Here is a 16,748-nt window from a genome sequence, read left to right on the forward strand (position 1 = left end):
GGCACAGATTTTACTACATATTTAAACTGAGCAGTGTTTTTTTTCCATATGTTTGACTGACTGTATTTTATTATGATAATGAGCAGGCTGCATTGTCAAGGTAGCAATACCTGTGTGTGCGCATACGGCGCTGGCGCAATCATTTGAATTATTTCCTTCTAACAGTGGAAGCAACTACTCCTTTTAGTCAAAGATAATCGGAATTGTAAAAGGTTTGCCTTTATTTGTGTACATTCACAATAAAAATGTACACATTTCTTTCTGCCGTCTGGTTTCCTTTCGCGCAGCACAAAAATGAACTGAAACTCAATACTAGGCTACTTGTTGCACAGTTTTTCTTTCGTTTTCTTAATTTATTATTTAAGTAAAAATATATATTTCTCGACTTGTTGCACAGTTTTTCTTTCATTTTCTTAATTTATTATTCAAGTAAAAATATTTTTCTTGTATAGGTCTATTTATCGTTATATATATATAGTAGGGATTGTACCAACTAATCGACTGCTCTGCCATGAGGCTTTAAGCTCGACGTTGACTAGTCGCTGGTCCTATAGAGGGCACAACAGGATAAGAAATCTTTGAAGGACTTCCACATTTATACTCCATTTCCAAACAGTTCAAATGACAAATAAATGCATACTCTGAAAGCGCTCCACAATGGTTTATTGTTCTGTGATTTCTCAATAAAATTGCTTAGAAATGGAAACGTTCAAGCATATATTTCTTAATAACTAAATTCCACAGCTTCACTACTAGTAGAGAGACGCTGCCAGGTAGAATTAATTCACACAAGCAATCGCTCTCACTAATGCATTCATATTAATGTAATCTTTACTGTGCTACCTGCGGACAGCCTGCAATAGCTCACGCCTCCAGTCCACGTCCCCACTGTCAGTCTTCATATACATACACACAAACAAAATTTAAATGTAAGTGAACTGTTGGATCGCGCACACTACTGCACACAATCACTTTGGATCTGCAGTTTTATTTCCAAGTTACTTTAACCTTACAAAGCCTAGTGCATCATATTTAATCAGAAAAAATGTTTCTAAATGATCAACGATTAAAAGTTTGCTGAAAAACCGGCTGCACACAATCTACTACATGTCTTCGTGTTGTCTGACTGTTTCATTCCTACTTTAAGGATCTATCAGGTAAGCGATGTACAGATGAGCCTCACCCTGGGTTTCCTGTCAGCCATCCTGCAGAGCAGCTCTCTGAGTGATAAGATGGTCTCCTGTAAGGCCCGTCTTTCCCTCTGCCAGGAGGGGGGCGGGGCAGGCTCAGAATCTGGGCGGGACTGGCCAGATGGGGCAGGGCGATGGGACAAAGACAGGATTCTACAGCTTTCCTGGTAGACGCGCTTCAACATAGCCTGTAAATGATACGCACAGATATAGAATCACTAAATCCATCAGTTCTTCATGTATGAGTGAGGGTAGCATTATAAAGTTGTTGTTTACTTGTAACTCAGGTGTGAGGGCCTCATGGCTCTCGTGCATACTGCCTGCAGCACTATCTGTGTTTTCAGCAGGTGACATTCCTCTGCAGCGCAGATACTCCACAAAATGAGCATCTAAATGCTCTGTATTCTCCAACTCAAGCCTCAGCATGGCCTCCAACTCTGAGCTCATATCTACAAACACAGTAAGATTAACTAACTAAGAAAATTATTTTAACCTTAATTAAACATCCAGTCTCTCTTACAGAAATGCAAGCATGCACAAGTACACAACTCACTGCTGCCATATCCATCGCTGACCCACTCCGGCACAGACCCAGGAGAGTTGGAACCAAGTGGAGACAGAGATGGCGTCACATCTGAATTGTCCAATTCGTGAACCTTAAAACATAACAGCTACACCATCACCACACCATCATGACGTCAACAGAGAGAACCAATAAACATACAGTGGGTACGGAAAGTATTCAGACCCCCTTAAATTTTTCACTCTTTGTTATATTGCAGCCATTTGCTAAAATCATTTAAGTTAATTTTTACCATCATGACGTCAACAGGGAGAACCAATAAACATACAGTATGTGGCACCAATTCTAACTATTGAAATTTTTGGCCAAAAAAATAGTCAATTTTCTGGCATTAAGGCTGGGTGATAAATCAAAAACTGAACTGAACTGCATGAGAAACCAGAAAAATAGAAATTCATTAATTTGAAGAAATCTACTTTCATTAACATTCAACCAACATTTTTTAACCATGTTTTCGTATATATACACGGTATACTTCTGTTGTGCAGTGCTTTTAGGACAAAAATCAATAAATACAATAAGACTACAAATGTTTGGTTGTAAATTGTAACAATTCTTTCTGATTACATTGATGAAACAAAGATGCATGAATTTAGAAACTGTCAAATGAAATGATACATTTATACAAAAAATCAAAACACAGAAACCAGAAAAAAATTAAAGGGAACAAGAATTACAAGGGGCCTAAATAAAAAAAAAGCTACTTGTTTTTTATAACCTAAATAAACAAGCTATGCTTTAATTCTTGAGGTCAAACAAACACAATGCATTTCCTTTTTTTAATTTTATTAATGGCATTCAATTAGTGTTTTTAATGTTTCCATTAGCGCTGGAACTTTTCTTTGGAAAAAAAGTGAAATGCATGCTTACCTTATCTGCATCCAGGGAGTCAAGCACAGAAAGGTGTTCGGACACAGTAAGTGAGCAAGGGGATGCAGTGTGTGTGCTGGGTGGGACTTCCTCTGAAGGTGGGATAAAAGTTTGTCTGGCGTGTGGTCTCTCTTTGTCCCGCTCCATAGGCGAAGGCTTGCTGTGGAGCTCTAGGCTGGCGTTGTGTAGCGCACTGAGGTCTGAGAGGTGAGACACATGCAGACGAGAGGGGTGCTCTTCACTGTACTCCAACCTACGCAGGACTTCTGGTGAAGATAAGGAAGCAGAGAGGGATGGGTCATGGGAAAGGCCTTCAAGAAAGCGGTGGCCGTGTTTGGGATGATGGTCCTGCAGGTTGCAGCGCTGTTGGAGCTGCTCTAGCTCCTGCTGCTGATAGGCCAGCTCTTCTTCCTGCACAGCCAGGTCATCCTGCAGACTCCGCAGCTCTGCTTTCAGGTGCTGGTTATGGACCTCGAGATCAGCCAACGCACGATCTTTCGTCTGATGGTGAAAGATCAAATCAGCAAACTTGATTTTTACACTTCTGAAAAAAAGTGACTGGTGCTTGTGCTCTGTGGAATTATTTATTCTATTAACCTTAAAAATGCATTAAATCTGTACATAATCTCTACATTCTGGGTCCGTTTGGACAAAGTACTTATAAAACAGTCATAACTGACAAATCAATGCGTTTATCAATTAAAAAACCAATCCACATACCTGTCCCTCTTCCAGTAGCTTTTCAGCTCTCTCTGTGCTGGTACTAAGCCCCTCCTTCACAGCTGCTAGCTCCGCCCTTAGAGCATCATGCTCCGCCCTCAGGTGGATCAGCTGCTGTTCTCTCTCACGTAAAGCAGTCTCCGCTTTAGCCAAGGTCTCTTCAGCACACGTCTGCAAAAATAAACACTCAGAAATGTCAGTTCTTTACACCACACGCACAAAATGTGTTACATCAGCAGTTACAAAACTATATAAAGTTAAGGTCATGCTCTGATAAATGAGCAGAAGAACTAGCTCAAATCTTCAGCAAGTCATTTGTAAAAATGCATGACTCAACATGTAAACTATTCCCAACCAGGTAACATAAACCAATCCAAAAAGGACATAGAACTGTTACATGTTAAAGCAATCAAGGTTTTGCCTCCTGCTCAATCACAACAAAAGTGGCTCATCGCTAGAAAGAAAGTATTAAGAAATTAAATGTTATTTGCTAAAACATCGCTCGATCATACTCTAAACAAAGCAAATATAAACAGTGCAGCTTTTCACTTTAGCTCATGACTAACCAATCCCAAAGTTTAGATCAAGCTTTTAAAGTAAACGGTTTAAAAGACTTCAGACAGACTTCCTCTTTTTGTAAATTTACTTCCCATGTGAGCTATGAGGGCTGTGCCAGAGGGCTGGACTAAATCATTCTATTCTTTTCCCTCCCTTTTTTTCTTCTGTAATTTCAGGCACTACCTAAACTGCACAAACAAAACACGGTTGATCTACAACTAATTACAGAATCTGCAAAGCATGAAACCTTGAGGCAACTTCCCAAATAACTCACTGTTTACATAGTTCATGGCAAGAGTAAAGTCACAAAGTCACAGCCCAAGTCCATAACAATTACAGTTTGTTTATAGGGCAGTTTTGTTCAAATTCCACTACAGTAAGAAAGGAAAACGGAGTACTCTCAAACTGTAGTGAGCAGGGTTTGATATAAAAAAAAAAAAATGTTTTCCCCAAGTATCTCACCAGTACTTCTTTTTGAGCTTCCCCTTGTTTAGCCACTGTCTCCTTATGTTGGTCAAGTAGTTCTTTAATGTAGTTAGTCTTTGATGTCACTTCCTGTTTCAAACGCTCTATTTCCTCCTGGAGGCATCCCTCCCGTTTTCTCAGAGCCTCTCTCTCAATGGACAGTTCACGTTTGCTTGTCTCCAAGGCAATGATGGTGGCTTTGCCTACTTGGACGTTTTCCTCAAGCCCGTCGAGTTTGAACTGTAAAGCGACAAGTTCATTCTGATATTCCTCTTCTTTGTTTTGCAGTTTCGAGATTTGGTTCTCCAGAAGCTCCTTCTCAACACACTGGTTCTTCACCTCCTCCTGCAGCCTGCCAAGCTCCTGCTGGACCTCGTCTCTTCTCACTTCCACTCTTCTCAGCTGGAGCTCAGACTCTCTAAGCCTGGACTGATGAGCTTGCTCTGTATCTTCCAACACTTCCACACGATCCGCCAATCTCTCAGCTTCTGTCTGCTTCTCCTCTAGCTGGAGTTTCAGCTCATTTGTTTCCTGTTCCAACACAGCCACCTTCCCCCTTTCCTCTCCAAGACTCCGGCCGAGTGCCTCCACCTGGCTTCCATACTGTTCTTCTTGGGAGAGCAACAGTCTCTGTAGAGAGTCCTTCTCTTCAGCTGCTCGCTCCAGTTTAATCTGTAACTCCTGCAAGCGAGCGCGAGACGACTGCAGCGTGTGGCTACTGAGCTCCTGGCACAGGCTTTCCTCAGGCGCCCTCTGCTGGCGAGGATGAGGGGACCAGGGGAAGTCAGATGACTCGGGGCTGTCAGTGTTGGGGTCACTGACCTCATGATAGTTGGGGTCAAGCTGGCTTAACTCCTCTTGAAGCTTGTTAATAACCTCGTGGAGTTGCTCAGTCTCTTCTTCCTTTGCCTGCCGTAAACGTTGCAGGTCACAACGAAGACGTTCAACTAGAGAGCGCAGGTCTTCAATCTCAGCTTGCTTTTCCTCTAGAGTCTGAAAATGGTAATGAGGACTAGTTACAAACCAGCAGCATACTCAATTGCTACAAAATAAATGACAAAATTCTTCAAATTAAACAAGACGCTAAACCTTAGATTTTATTTTCCTTGTAATAAGTGTACTCCAATCTTCCTGAATATTAGAGATGGGAATTTAAACAAATGGAACTATTCTGAATCCTCTTGAAGGGTTATTTCACCCACGAATGAAGGTTCTGTGCTATAAATACAATTTATCCAAGACTGTAAACAAATTAATGAACATCACGATAGGATTGCCAGGCTACACTCATTATACAAGTATAGACCTTTTTCTTCGCTTCTCCATGGAGGGCGCCATAGCGGCGCGTGACTTCCTGTAAGATGCTTCGAACTTCCGTTTAGTAATTGTCATAAGTTAGCGGTAATGGCGAATCGTGGAGGCTCTGGGAAATTTTGTGCTGTTAAAGGCTGTCACAACAGCTACAGAAAGCTCAAAATGTTTCTTGATCAAGAGTGTTATGAACACAAGCCAACAATAAGAGCAGAATGTAAATGCCCAAGACCTTTTAAATTGCACAAGATGCCATCCGACGACGATGGTAATCCACATTTTCGTCTCTACTGCGTCACTTTGGGTTCAGTATCATGACGCGAGCGTGTGGCGGCACCGGCGCTGACCCAGATGTCATCACTCCGGATCTGGGTCAGCGCCGCCACGAAGGCGCTGACGGCTGAAGGTTGAACGAAGGTCTTACGGGTTTGGAACAACACGAGGGCGAGTAATTAATGACAGAATTTTCATTTTTGGGTGAACTAACCCTTTAATTCCAATTCCATTAACAAACAAAAACAAACATGTACATACGTGTCTTACTTTATTATCACTGGTCATGTCAAGCTCTTGCTGCAGCTGGAGGATCTGCTGGTTTAAGTGGTCGATCTCCAGATTCTTCTCCTCCAGAAGGGCAGAAGGCAGCTGAAGGATGGATTCGTCACTGCCCTCTTCTAGTCGCCTTGTTAAAGTGTCCACAGTCTCCTAAAGGACACGGAATGAATTCACGTTTGCTTGTCTCCAAGGTAATGATGGTGGCTTTGCCTACTTGGACGTTTTCCTCAAGCCCGTCGAGTTTGAACTGTAAAGCGACTAGTTCATTCTGATATTCCTCTTCTTTGTTTTGCAGTTTCGAGATTTGGTTCTCCAGAAGCTCCTTCTCAACACACTGGTTCTTCACCTCCTCCTGCAGCCTGCCAAGCTCCTGCTGGACCTTGTCTCTTCTCTCCTCTACCCTTCTCAACTGGAGTTCAGACTCTCTAAGCCTGGACTGATGAGCTTGTTCTGTATCTTCCAACACTTCCACACGATCCGCCAATCTCTCAGCTTCTGTCCGCTTCTCCTCTAGCTGGAGTTTCAGCTCATTTGCTTCCTGTTCCAACAGTTTGGAACAACACGAGGGCGAGTAATTAATGACAGAATTTTCATTTTTGGGTGAACTAACCCTTTAATTCCAATTCCATTAACAAACAAAAACAAACATGTACATACGTGTCTTACTTTATTATCACTGGTCATGTCAAGCTCTTGCTGCAGCTGGAGGATCTGCTGGTTTAAGTGGTCGATCTCCAGATTCTTCTCCTCCAGAAGGGCAGAAGGCAGCTGAAGGATGGATTCGTCACTGCCCTCTTCTAGTCGCCTTGTTAAAGTGTCCACAGTCTCCTAAAGGACACGGAATGAAGTCAACCTGGCTTTTTAACATCCTCCAGACAATCATTAACTAAATCCACTACAGTATTTGAATGAAGGTTCTGTGCTATAAATACAATTTATCCAAGACTGTAAACAAATTAAAGAACATCACGATAGGATTGCCAGGCTACACTCATTATACAAGTATAGACCTTTTTCTTCGCTTCTCCATGGAGGGCGCCATAGCGGCGAGTGACTTCCTGTAGGATGCTTCGAACTTCCGTTTAGTAATTGTCATAAATTAGCGGTAATGGCGAATCGTGGAGGCTCTGGGAAATTTTGTGCTGTTAAAGGCTGTCACAACAGCTACAGAAAGCTCAAAATGTTTCTTGATCAAGAGTGTTATGAACACAAGCCAACAATAAGAGCAGAATGTAAATGCCCAAGACCTTTTAAATTGCACAAGATGCCATCCGACGACGATGGTAAAAGACAATGGCTCGCAGCACTTAATTTGAAATGTCCGCCCCGTAACGTCCATGTATGCTCATTCCACTTTGTGGACAGACAACCAACGACAGAAAATCCATATCCCGAACTTTGGCTTGGATATGATCGTCCATTAAGAAAGACGAGAAGACGACGAACGTGTCCGGACGAAGGTGAGATTATTCACTAACGTTACGTTATTTACACGGCTAACGTGCTATTAAATGAAATGCAGCTTATGATACAGTCTTTTCAGTATGTCTGGACGACCAAGTTCTTATGATGTGTGTTTAAACATCTTTAAGAAACCAGCATTTCATTCAGCATTTAAGTATATCTATTAAGTATAATCTATATATATAAACAAAATGTTGTTGCAGTATTTTCACTGTCTGATTCAAATAGGATAATCACAAGTGAAGTCTGATTTATTTAACATCTCTATAGAATCGGCTCTTTAAGTGAATTATTCTGACTCGTGTGTTATGTTGGTTTTATTCAGCGTGATTAATCTTTATGAACACAAGCCAACAATAAGAGCAGAATGTAAATGCCCAAGACCTTTTAAATTGCACAAGATGCCATCCGACGACGATGGTAAAAGACAATGGCTCGCAGCACTTAATTTGAAATGTCCGCCCCGTAACGTCCATGTATGCTCATTCCACTTTGTGGACAGACAACCAACGACAGAAAATCCATATCCCGAACTTTGGCTTGGATATGATCGTCCATTAAGAAAGAAGAGAAGACGACGAACGTGTCCGGACGAAGGTGAGATTATTCACTAACGTTACGTTATTTACACGGCTAACGTGCTATTAAATGAAATGCAGCTTATGATACAGTTTTTCAGTATATCTGGACGACCAAGTTCTTATGATGTGTGTTTAAACATCTTTAAGAAACCAGCATTTCATTCAGCATTTAAGTATATCTATTAAGTATAATCTATATATATAAACAAAATGTTGTTGCAGTATTTTCACTGTCTGATTCAAATAGGATAATCACAAGTGAAGTATGATTTATTTAACATCTCTATAGAATCGGCTCTTTAAGTGAATTATTCTGACTGTTATGTTGTGTTATGTTGGTTTTATTCAGCGTGATTAATCTTTTATATGAGTCGGACTTTAATTCAAATTTGAACACTCCACTTTGAGAGTGTCAACGTGTAAAAATGTTCACCATATTGCAGCTCAAATCACAACATTTAACAAAATAATACCTAAAAGTATTTGTTCATTAACTCATTTTGGTTTACAAAATGTGGAAAGTCAGCATTCTGTCTTTCATACAATGCCAATTAAAAGTGTATTAGTGCTAAAGTAACATTAAAAAATATTTTTTTCCTGTGGCTCAGTGGTAGAGCATTGCTTTAGCAGCACAAAAGGTTGTGGGTTCGGTCCCAGGGACCACACATACTGGTAAAAAATGTATAGCCTGAATTTGGATAAAAGCGTCTGCTAAATGCATTAATTTTAATTTAAACAAATTCTGCATTATTCTATCCTAAAATTAATTAGTTTATTAATTTTTAGTAATTAACTATTTTCAAAAAAAATTCTCAAAATCTAATATAAAAATGACGCTTTTTGAAATAGAAACTCACCCTGTACCATATAATAACCCAGCTAATTTTAGATGCTTCACTGTATAATGCCTCTGCCGGGGCCATATACATATATATATATATATATATACGCAGGAGCATCCAGCTGTTTCCACTACTCCGTTATTTTGTAACATAACCCACGCGATGTGATTTGGTTTATTTATAGCCTGACTCGGCTCTACCTCCGCTTTCAGTAATGTGAACTGCAGATGTTTACGGCAAAGAATTCGTCCAATTTTGTTACTGTGTAGATAACTGTATGCTTTGGTACTTTTATAATTTCTAAGTTCCTCGCCATCCACACCCTCAGACAAAACAAGGTAATTGAATATGTCAACATATGTGACTGCTGGCCATTGTTTCATATCATCAATCCAGGAGGTGGCGCTGGTCAACTTCGTAGGATGAGGAACAGAAAAAGTTACATTGTTTACGGTCTTTGTCAAATAGTCTTGATCGTGCTGCCACCGCGAACTAAAGTTGCCGTTGTTTGTTGACATTATGGACATTAAAAGTAAGTAAAACAGATTACAACCGTCGTTTCAGAGCTGTCCAAATAACTCTGTAACGCCTAACTAAACGCATCAAGCTGCAAACCGGAAGTTTGAAGCATCCTCCATACGCGTACGCGCAAAGCATAATGGGTAATTTCGCGTTCCATGAAAAAGGTCTATAATGAGACCACAGACTAACCTGCAGGTGAGTGATGTGCGTGTGGAGCTGCTCTTCTGTAGCTCTGCTCTCTGTGTTTTTGAGCTCCAGCTGTAGTGTTAGTTGTCCGACCTCTTCCTCCCTCACTACCAAATCCTTCTCGAGCTCACTTATACGTTCTGACAGCAACTCCACCTAAGAGAGACGAAAAATCTTAAATCAATTTCCATTGTGCATGTCCTAACTAGAAACAAAACAGACTGTTAAAGGCAATTTCATATCTCTTTCACGGTCTTTTTATATACTCACCTGTTGTTCTTTGGTCTGCAGATCCTGCTGTGAGGCTTCAAGCTGCTCCCGGAGGTTGGGGTCAGGGGTCATATCAGGGAAACGGTGTCTGGTCTCATCAAGTTTGGACTGTAGGGCAGAGATCTGAAGCTTATTAGCATACTGCTGCTGCTGCAAAGCTTCTTTATCCTGAAAGTAAAAACACACAGACCACTACTGGTTAGAACCATTTTAATATTCATGCAAAATAATTCTAAATCTCCCCAAACATTAACACCCAACTGAAGCAGTGAAAAATGCATTTTGTATTTGTATTTCATGTGTTTTTGTGCACCTGTGTGAGCTCCTGAAGGTTCTTGCGTGCTTTCTGAAGTTCTTGCTCCAGCTGTGTTCCAGTTCGGCTGGCCTCTGCACAGCTCAGCAATGCCTGCTCCAACTCACGGATACGAGCTTTCAATTTTTCAATCTCTTCATTACGCTCTTCCACATCATGCTGACACTGCTCTTTTGCTGACAACAGTACACTATAGTCTTCAATCTTATCTTTGATCAGAGCCTGAAGACTTTCCACCTGTACAAAATTACACAAAGAAAGTCATGTGTATCCATAACAAAGGACAGGAACACGTCCTAGTCCTAAAAAAAGCAGTCCAGCATCCATGTGGGAAAACATGCCAAACAGCAGCACAAAATAGCCATAAATGATTAAAGCAACAGTTTTGCAACAGATTGAGACACAAATGTACAGTTTAGGCAATAAAGCTATTAAATAAAGCCTTCAGAAGCCACTACAGTAGTAAACAAAGACATTTCAGAGGAAAGAGGATTTGTGTATGTGTATCTGAGTAGGAGGATGGAAGAGGAAAAAAACATGAATTACAGACATGACTGATGTATACCTACTGAAAAAGTTTGACAAACAAGAAAATGAATGGACAATATCTATCACATGCTCTACTACTCAAAACGTTGCATAAGCCATGCATATTTGCCACAGGACCAGCACGTAAATGACTACAGCTGGATAACATACCTGAAGAACCAAGTCCTCAATCTACAACATTCAGTTAGGGAGAAAAAAAAAGCATCTAAATGAACATTCAAATCATTCAGAGATGTCAGAGAATCAGAATGTCTTTAGGCTCCTTGTCATGGACAGAGTATGTGAGCTAGGGCTGCACGATATTGGAAAAAACTCACATTGCGATATTTTGTTTTTCTGTGATATATATTGCGATGTGAAAAAAAAAATGAAAAAAATCAATGATTGGGGTGATTTTGTAGGTGAGTAAATCAGCATAGGAAATAAACAAGGGCAAGTCTAACAGTATTCAGGTACAGAAATTTAATAATTAAATGTAAAATAACACTGCATAGTCTTCACTGTATAAATTAAATCTAATAAATCTGTGTTAAAGCTACAAAAGTGATTTTTCTCTATGCGTTTTGTTGTTTGATTAACATTCATGACACAGAAAGCCTCAGGAACATTAAACTACTGTTACACATCCATTTTCTTTCTCAATTGTTTACCTTCACCTAAGCAACTGTTTTTCCAAGGATACTTGCAGAGACATGCATTTTCACATTTCGTCATTACAGGTACAAATAGACGTGGAAGTGAAGGGAATACAGTGCTCACGTGCATCTGCGTGGCTCTCACCGTGTCTACACCAGACGCGAGCGCGACGCGACAAAATACTATAGAACTCATTATAATCAGTGATGCTGTGTGACTGACTACACTGGATGCGGCGCGGCGCGACACGACAAATCCCTGACAGTAAACTGATGCTCGTTCTACTTATGACATACTGACACAAAGTTCAAATGATTTGAAACGGTCGCTTTGTTTCATCCAGTGTAGAAAGACTTTGGGGCCATTCACATGTCTCGCCCTAAAAACGCGTGGAAAACGCCAGCCGCGCCGCTTTCTCCTTCTTTCCAAAGCGCTCGGGAGCTTGCGCTTTCTTAGCGTCTGCCGTTGCTAAGCAACCGTGACCTGCGCTCTCCTCGACGACAACGCGGAAGTTAAACCAAAGTATAAATGGATTTCCAGCACTGAAAAATCGCTTGCAGTAGCTCTGCTACTAAATGTATTTAAATTGGGTATCTCTGTACAGCTGTCGCGTCCGGTGTAGACACGGTGTCTGTGTGTGAGCAAAGAAAACAATCAGTATAAATATAACGATCAGTATACTAAATATCGCACATCCTGCGATGTGACTATCGCCGATTCGCACATCGCGATATCGATGCTGAAACGATATATCGTGCAGCCCTAATGTGAGCAATGAAGAGCAGCAGGTTTTTTAGATTTCGCCTGGAGCATGGAATTTTTTATGTTTTCTTTTGCTCCACGATCAGTTTGTTATCGGACCAGAAATACAGGCACATTAAAAATGCAAATGCATCAAGAATTCAATGTATTGAATAGTGTAAATATATTATTGATTATATGTATAGAATATAGCCTTTTTTTTTTTTTTCTTTAAGTAATTTTATTCTACAAGGCTGCATTAAATTGATCAAAAGTGACATTAAAGGCTTCATTTTTATTATTAAAAAAGAGAAAAAAAGAGAAAGAAAACACCTTTCAAATAAATGCTGTTCTTTTCAACTTTCTAATAAAAAAATACTAAAAATCATTCACTTTCAATTTCCACGCAATTATCAAGCAGCACAACAGTTTTCAACATTGATAAGAAATGTTTCTTGAGCACCAAATCATTATATTAGAATGATTTCTGAAGGATCATGTCACACTGAATGCTGGAGTAATGTCTGCTGAAAATTCAGTTTTCCATCATAGGAATAAATTACATCTTAAAATATATTCAAATAGAAAACTATTTTGTACAAATAGAACTTAATATTCCACAATTTACCCATTTTATTTTATTTTTATTTATCCATCAATAAGTTTCTTTACAAACAGAAATAGGAAAAAACCCAGAGTGGAGCCAGAGTGAAGTGATTGTAGAATGTTTTAAGCACGAATGGGAAGTTACTGCCACTTCATTCTGCTCACATACTCGTCACAGATTATCCAATAGATATGTGTTTGTTTGAACAGACTGACACCCTTTTTGTGACTAAAGTTCTAGACATGGACCCTTACCCTCTGACCCTTGCTGTCCCCTCCTGTGTGTACTTTAGATGGTTGTCTCAGTTGATCTTCCAGATTCTTTATTTCCTGCTGGAATTCATCTCTCTCATGCTCCCGCTCCACTGCTTGTTCCTGTACATAAGAGGAAAAAAAGGCAGAGTCATTTATTTCCCCAAGCTCACATTCACTTTTTCTGGTGCTGAATTTCAGACACTTGAATAAACTGCTGGGAACACTCACATCTATGAACTGGCGGTTATGTTTGAGCTGTTTCTCCAGAGCATCAATGTGTTGCTGCAGGTCCTCAGTCTGCAGGCGGTGCTGTTCCTCCAGCTGATGCGCACGACTCTCCTGCTCCTCCAAGGCCTGCTCCAGCATCTGCAGACGAGACGCCAAACCACCGCAGTCCTTCTCCGCCTGCCGCTGCACCTCCACACACTCCTGCCCCAGACGCTCAGTCTCCGCTAGCAGAGCTGCACAGAGCCCAGGAGGACCAATGAATAAAATCAATAAGTAACAGCAGAGTCCATGTCAACAAAACACGCAAACTGCAAATGCAAATTAAGATGCAAACATGCACAGGAGCTCCGGATCATTTGTGCATTCTCAATGCACAAATAAAGCACAGCAAACTGGATCAAGAAGAAATTGGCAAAGAAAGACTCATAAGAGAAATTATTAAGTATTTGGACCTTCAAAACCAAAGGTTTAGAGCAAATTAAACTGCAAAAAAACAACACAGGATAAGCAAGAGCATTAATAAAACAAACTTTAAAAAAAAATTGCAAACTTCATCTGGAACGGATGCATTTAGTGTCAAACTGTACACGTAATTTTTCAACTCAAACATTTACTTCAGTCGCAGATTATCATCACAAACCTGTCTCTTCCTCTGCGTCGAGGAAGCCTACAGAGCAGAAAGAATTTGTAGGATGAAACTAAACCCTCCATCACAAGCACACAATCTTAAATTTCACTCTGTGTTAGGGGTGTATGATATTGATAAAAATTACCTAAATATTTTCCAGCATTTTGTCGATAATAATTAGAGATTATTTGGCCAAGTGTGTTTTAGTGCTGGTACCTTGGCTGGTTTGAGCCCGTCGTGAACAGCCGACTCCAGAAATTTTACATATTCTGTGCATTGGTTAGTTCACAGCAGTGACAGTTTTCCACTACAAGTTAATATTTACCCCCCTTAAAATGATTTCCAGGAGATTTTATATAATATTAATAATTAATAATAAAATCAAATAGAATAATAAAACAAATCAATCAAATGAAATCAGTATCAACAAAATTCATCTTTGCACTGCAGAAGTGGAACAGAAGATACATCTGAAGTGGCATTTAAATGTAATTAGACCGACTGTTTAATGTAATTTAAAGGTGGCTTGAATTGCATTTACAACTGCATGAATAATCCTATGGGATTCTTTTTTTTTTTAAATATGAATACATTTAAAGTGTCATTTCATTCATTCATTAAACTCATTTGGTCAAAACGCATAAATGCAGTGAAGCACTGCTGTGTTGGTCAGAGACACAAAACAGTTCTGCTGTGGTTTGGAAATTCATTGACAAAAAAACAAAGACAATAGTGCATCTAAAAATTTAACTTTACTTATCGTTTACTAAACCTTTCTAAAATTAATGACATTTGCAATTGTGCTGATACTGGGCAAAACAGCTAAAATAGGCTACGCTGCACATGTGCACTCAGCACATTTTTGGTTCAGCCAGTGTCATGCTCTAAATTGTCAGTTTGCATATTGTTAATACTATAATTATGATATTATCAAAGATGATACACATCATACACCCCTACTCTGTGTGCAATGCAACAGGTCTTTAACAGGCCATGATTATTTGGCATGCACCGAATGACAAAACTAATGTTACGTAATTGCATGTTATGTAATTCAATCTGAGAATTAAACTAAAGCATGTCAGTTTAAATCACGGCCCTAAACCCTTCCTCTCTCACCCTTCTCAGTGTCTCTGAGGCCAGCCGTGAGGGCTTCTCTCTGACGCAGGAGGAGGGCATGATTTTCACTGAGCTGCTGCAGTTGAATGCGAGTGCTCTCCAGCTCCTCTGCCAGACGCTGCTGCTGCGTTTCCTTCTGCTGAAGTGCCTCCTCCAAAGCTGCTTTCTCAGCTACGTAGCCTTCCATCAGACCTAGAGCCACACATGTAAATGCACACAGGAACGCAAATGAGATAAGTGCCTGATACAGAGAAAGTAATACAATGGACAACAGCAGACCCATATATAGGTATACTGACCTTCGACCTTGTGCAGCTCCAATTGTAGCTGGCTCTTCAGATTAGCCTCATGATCCAGCTGCTCCAGGAGCTGAGAGTTCTGAAACAGCAGAGACGCTCCAGCCTCACCTCCATCTCTGAACCGCTCATTTAGCACGGCCTGCAGACCACACATCTGCTCCAACTACAGCAGAGAATAACAGGAAGAGAGAAAAGACAGACATATGGATTAAAAGAAAACTAGGGTGAAACAGTTGCTACAGTTAAACCTACCTTGTTTTTTAAGTCAAAAACACAATTGCTAACAAATAAAAGAGATATATAGAAAATATAGATGAGCTAATTTAAAATATTAAAGTATAACAGCATAAACACTACTACATTGTAGTATTTGTACTATTCTATAATAATACTATATAAATTAATACTATAAATGCTGTTCTTTCGAACTACTAAAAAAAAATTATATATATATAACCAGTTCCACAAACATTCAGCAGAACGACTGTTTTCAATATTCATAACAAGAAAGGTTTCTTAAGCACCAAATCAACATATTAGAATGATTTCTGAAGGATCAAATAACACTGACTGGAGTCAGTTTTGCCATAACAGGAATACAGTAAATCATAATTTAAAATAAAAAGATTTTAAAGAGCAGGTCATATGGGTTTTCGAAAAATATATCTTTTGCCGTTTGTAACGTAGCTATCCTTCAAAGTAAACAGTCTGCAAAGTTGTTAATCAAAAAAGTGCATGATAAATAAAGATATTGTGTCTCAAAAGAAAGAGTCGGCTCTGAATCGCCTTAACGAGTCATTATATTTTCGAATCTTCTGTCTGTTACCGATCTACATCACTGGGTAACACATTTGCATAATCCCCGCCTGCCCGCGAAATAGGAACACTCTAACCTGCCCACAAACACATCCGCTAGTTAGTGTGTTTACATCATGTCGAGAAGACGCTGTGTTCCACAATATTACATCAATACAATTCAAACCTTTTGTTGTGTGCTCCTCATTTTACTGAGGACTGCTTCTCTAATCTTGGCTTTTATCTTTGTTGGCTTCTAATCTTCTTTATTTGGACTAACAAGCATCTCTGAACCACAACCTGTAAATACGATTGATACGTTATGAGTACATTCTCAATTGAGTGCTCAAAATATCTAGTTTTTTTGTGCTAATATGTGATGTATACCTAGTGCAGCTTTAGGTTTCCAGGTAAAGCACAATATTACTGTCTTACTGAAGTAGTTCTGATAATTCGCTGTGA

At 39.8% G+C, this 16,748-nt stretch overlaps 1 protein-coding gene across 1 annotated transcript in view; it reads right to left on the minus strand.

Annotated features, from left to right (window-relative positions):
- LOC107743407 (pericentrin-like) overlaps window positions 1–16,748 on the minus strand; it is a 49,762-nt gene that overhangs the window by 7,416 nt on the left and 25,598 nt on the right. The window contains exons 27-43 of the mRNA XM_016556662.1: window positions 15,492–15,654; window positions 15,193–15,384; window positions 14,086–14,112; window positions 13,446–13,678; window positions 13,218–13,337; window positions 11,130–11,150; window positions 10,431–10,667; window positions 10,118–10,285; window positions 9,851–10,003; window positions 6,919–7,080; window positions 4,384–5,379; window positions 3,364–3,534; window positions 2,644–3,144; window positions 1,744–1,846; window positions 1,467–1,639; window positions 1,184–1,378; window positions 852–896 (exon numbers count right to left, since the gene is read on the minus strand). Of these exons, the coding sequence (XP_016412148.1) occupies window positions 852–896; window positions 1,184–1,378; window positions 1,467–1,639; window positions 1,744–1,846; window positions 2,644–3,144; window positions 3,364–3,534; window positions 4,384–5,379; window positions 6,919–7,080; window positions 9,851–10,003; window positions 10,118–10,285; window positions 10,431–10,667; window positions 11,130–11,150; window positions 13,218–13,337; window positions 13,446–13,678; window positions 14,086–14,112; window positions 15,193–15,384; window positions 15,492–15,654 (3,660 nt within the window). The remainder of the gene's footprint in view (window positions 1–851; window positions 897–1,183; window positions 1,379–1,466; window positions 1,640–1,743; window positions 1,847–2,643; window positions 3,145–3,363; window positions 3,535–4,383; window positions 5,380–6,918; window positions 7,081–9,850; window positions 10,004–10,117; window positions 10,286–10,430; window positions 10,668–11,129; window positions 11,151–13,217; window positions 13,338–13,445; window positions 13,679–14,085; window positions 14,113–15,192; window positions 15,385–15,491; window positions 15,655–16,748) is intronic.

This window comes from Sinocyclocheilus rhinocerous, unplaced genomic scaffold, assembly GCF_001515625.1.
Source record: "Sinocyclocheilus rhinocerous isolate Xijiao unplaced genomic scaffold, SAMN03320098_v1.1 scaffold2596, whole genome shotgun sequence".
NCBI classification, from domain to species: Eukaryota; Metazoa; Chordata; class Actinopteri; order Cypriniformes; family Cyprinidae; genus Sinocyclocheilus; species Sinocyclocheilus rhinocerous.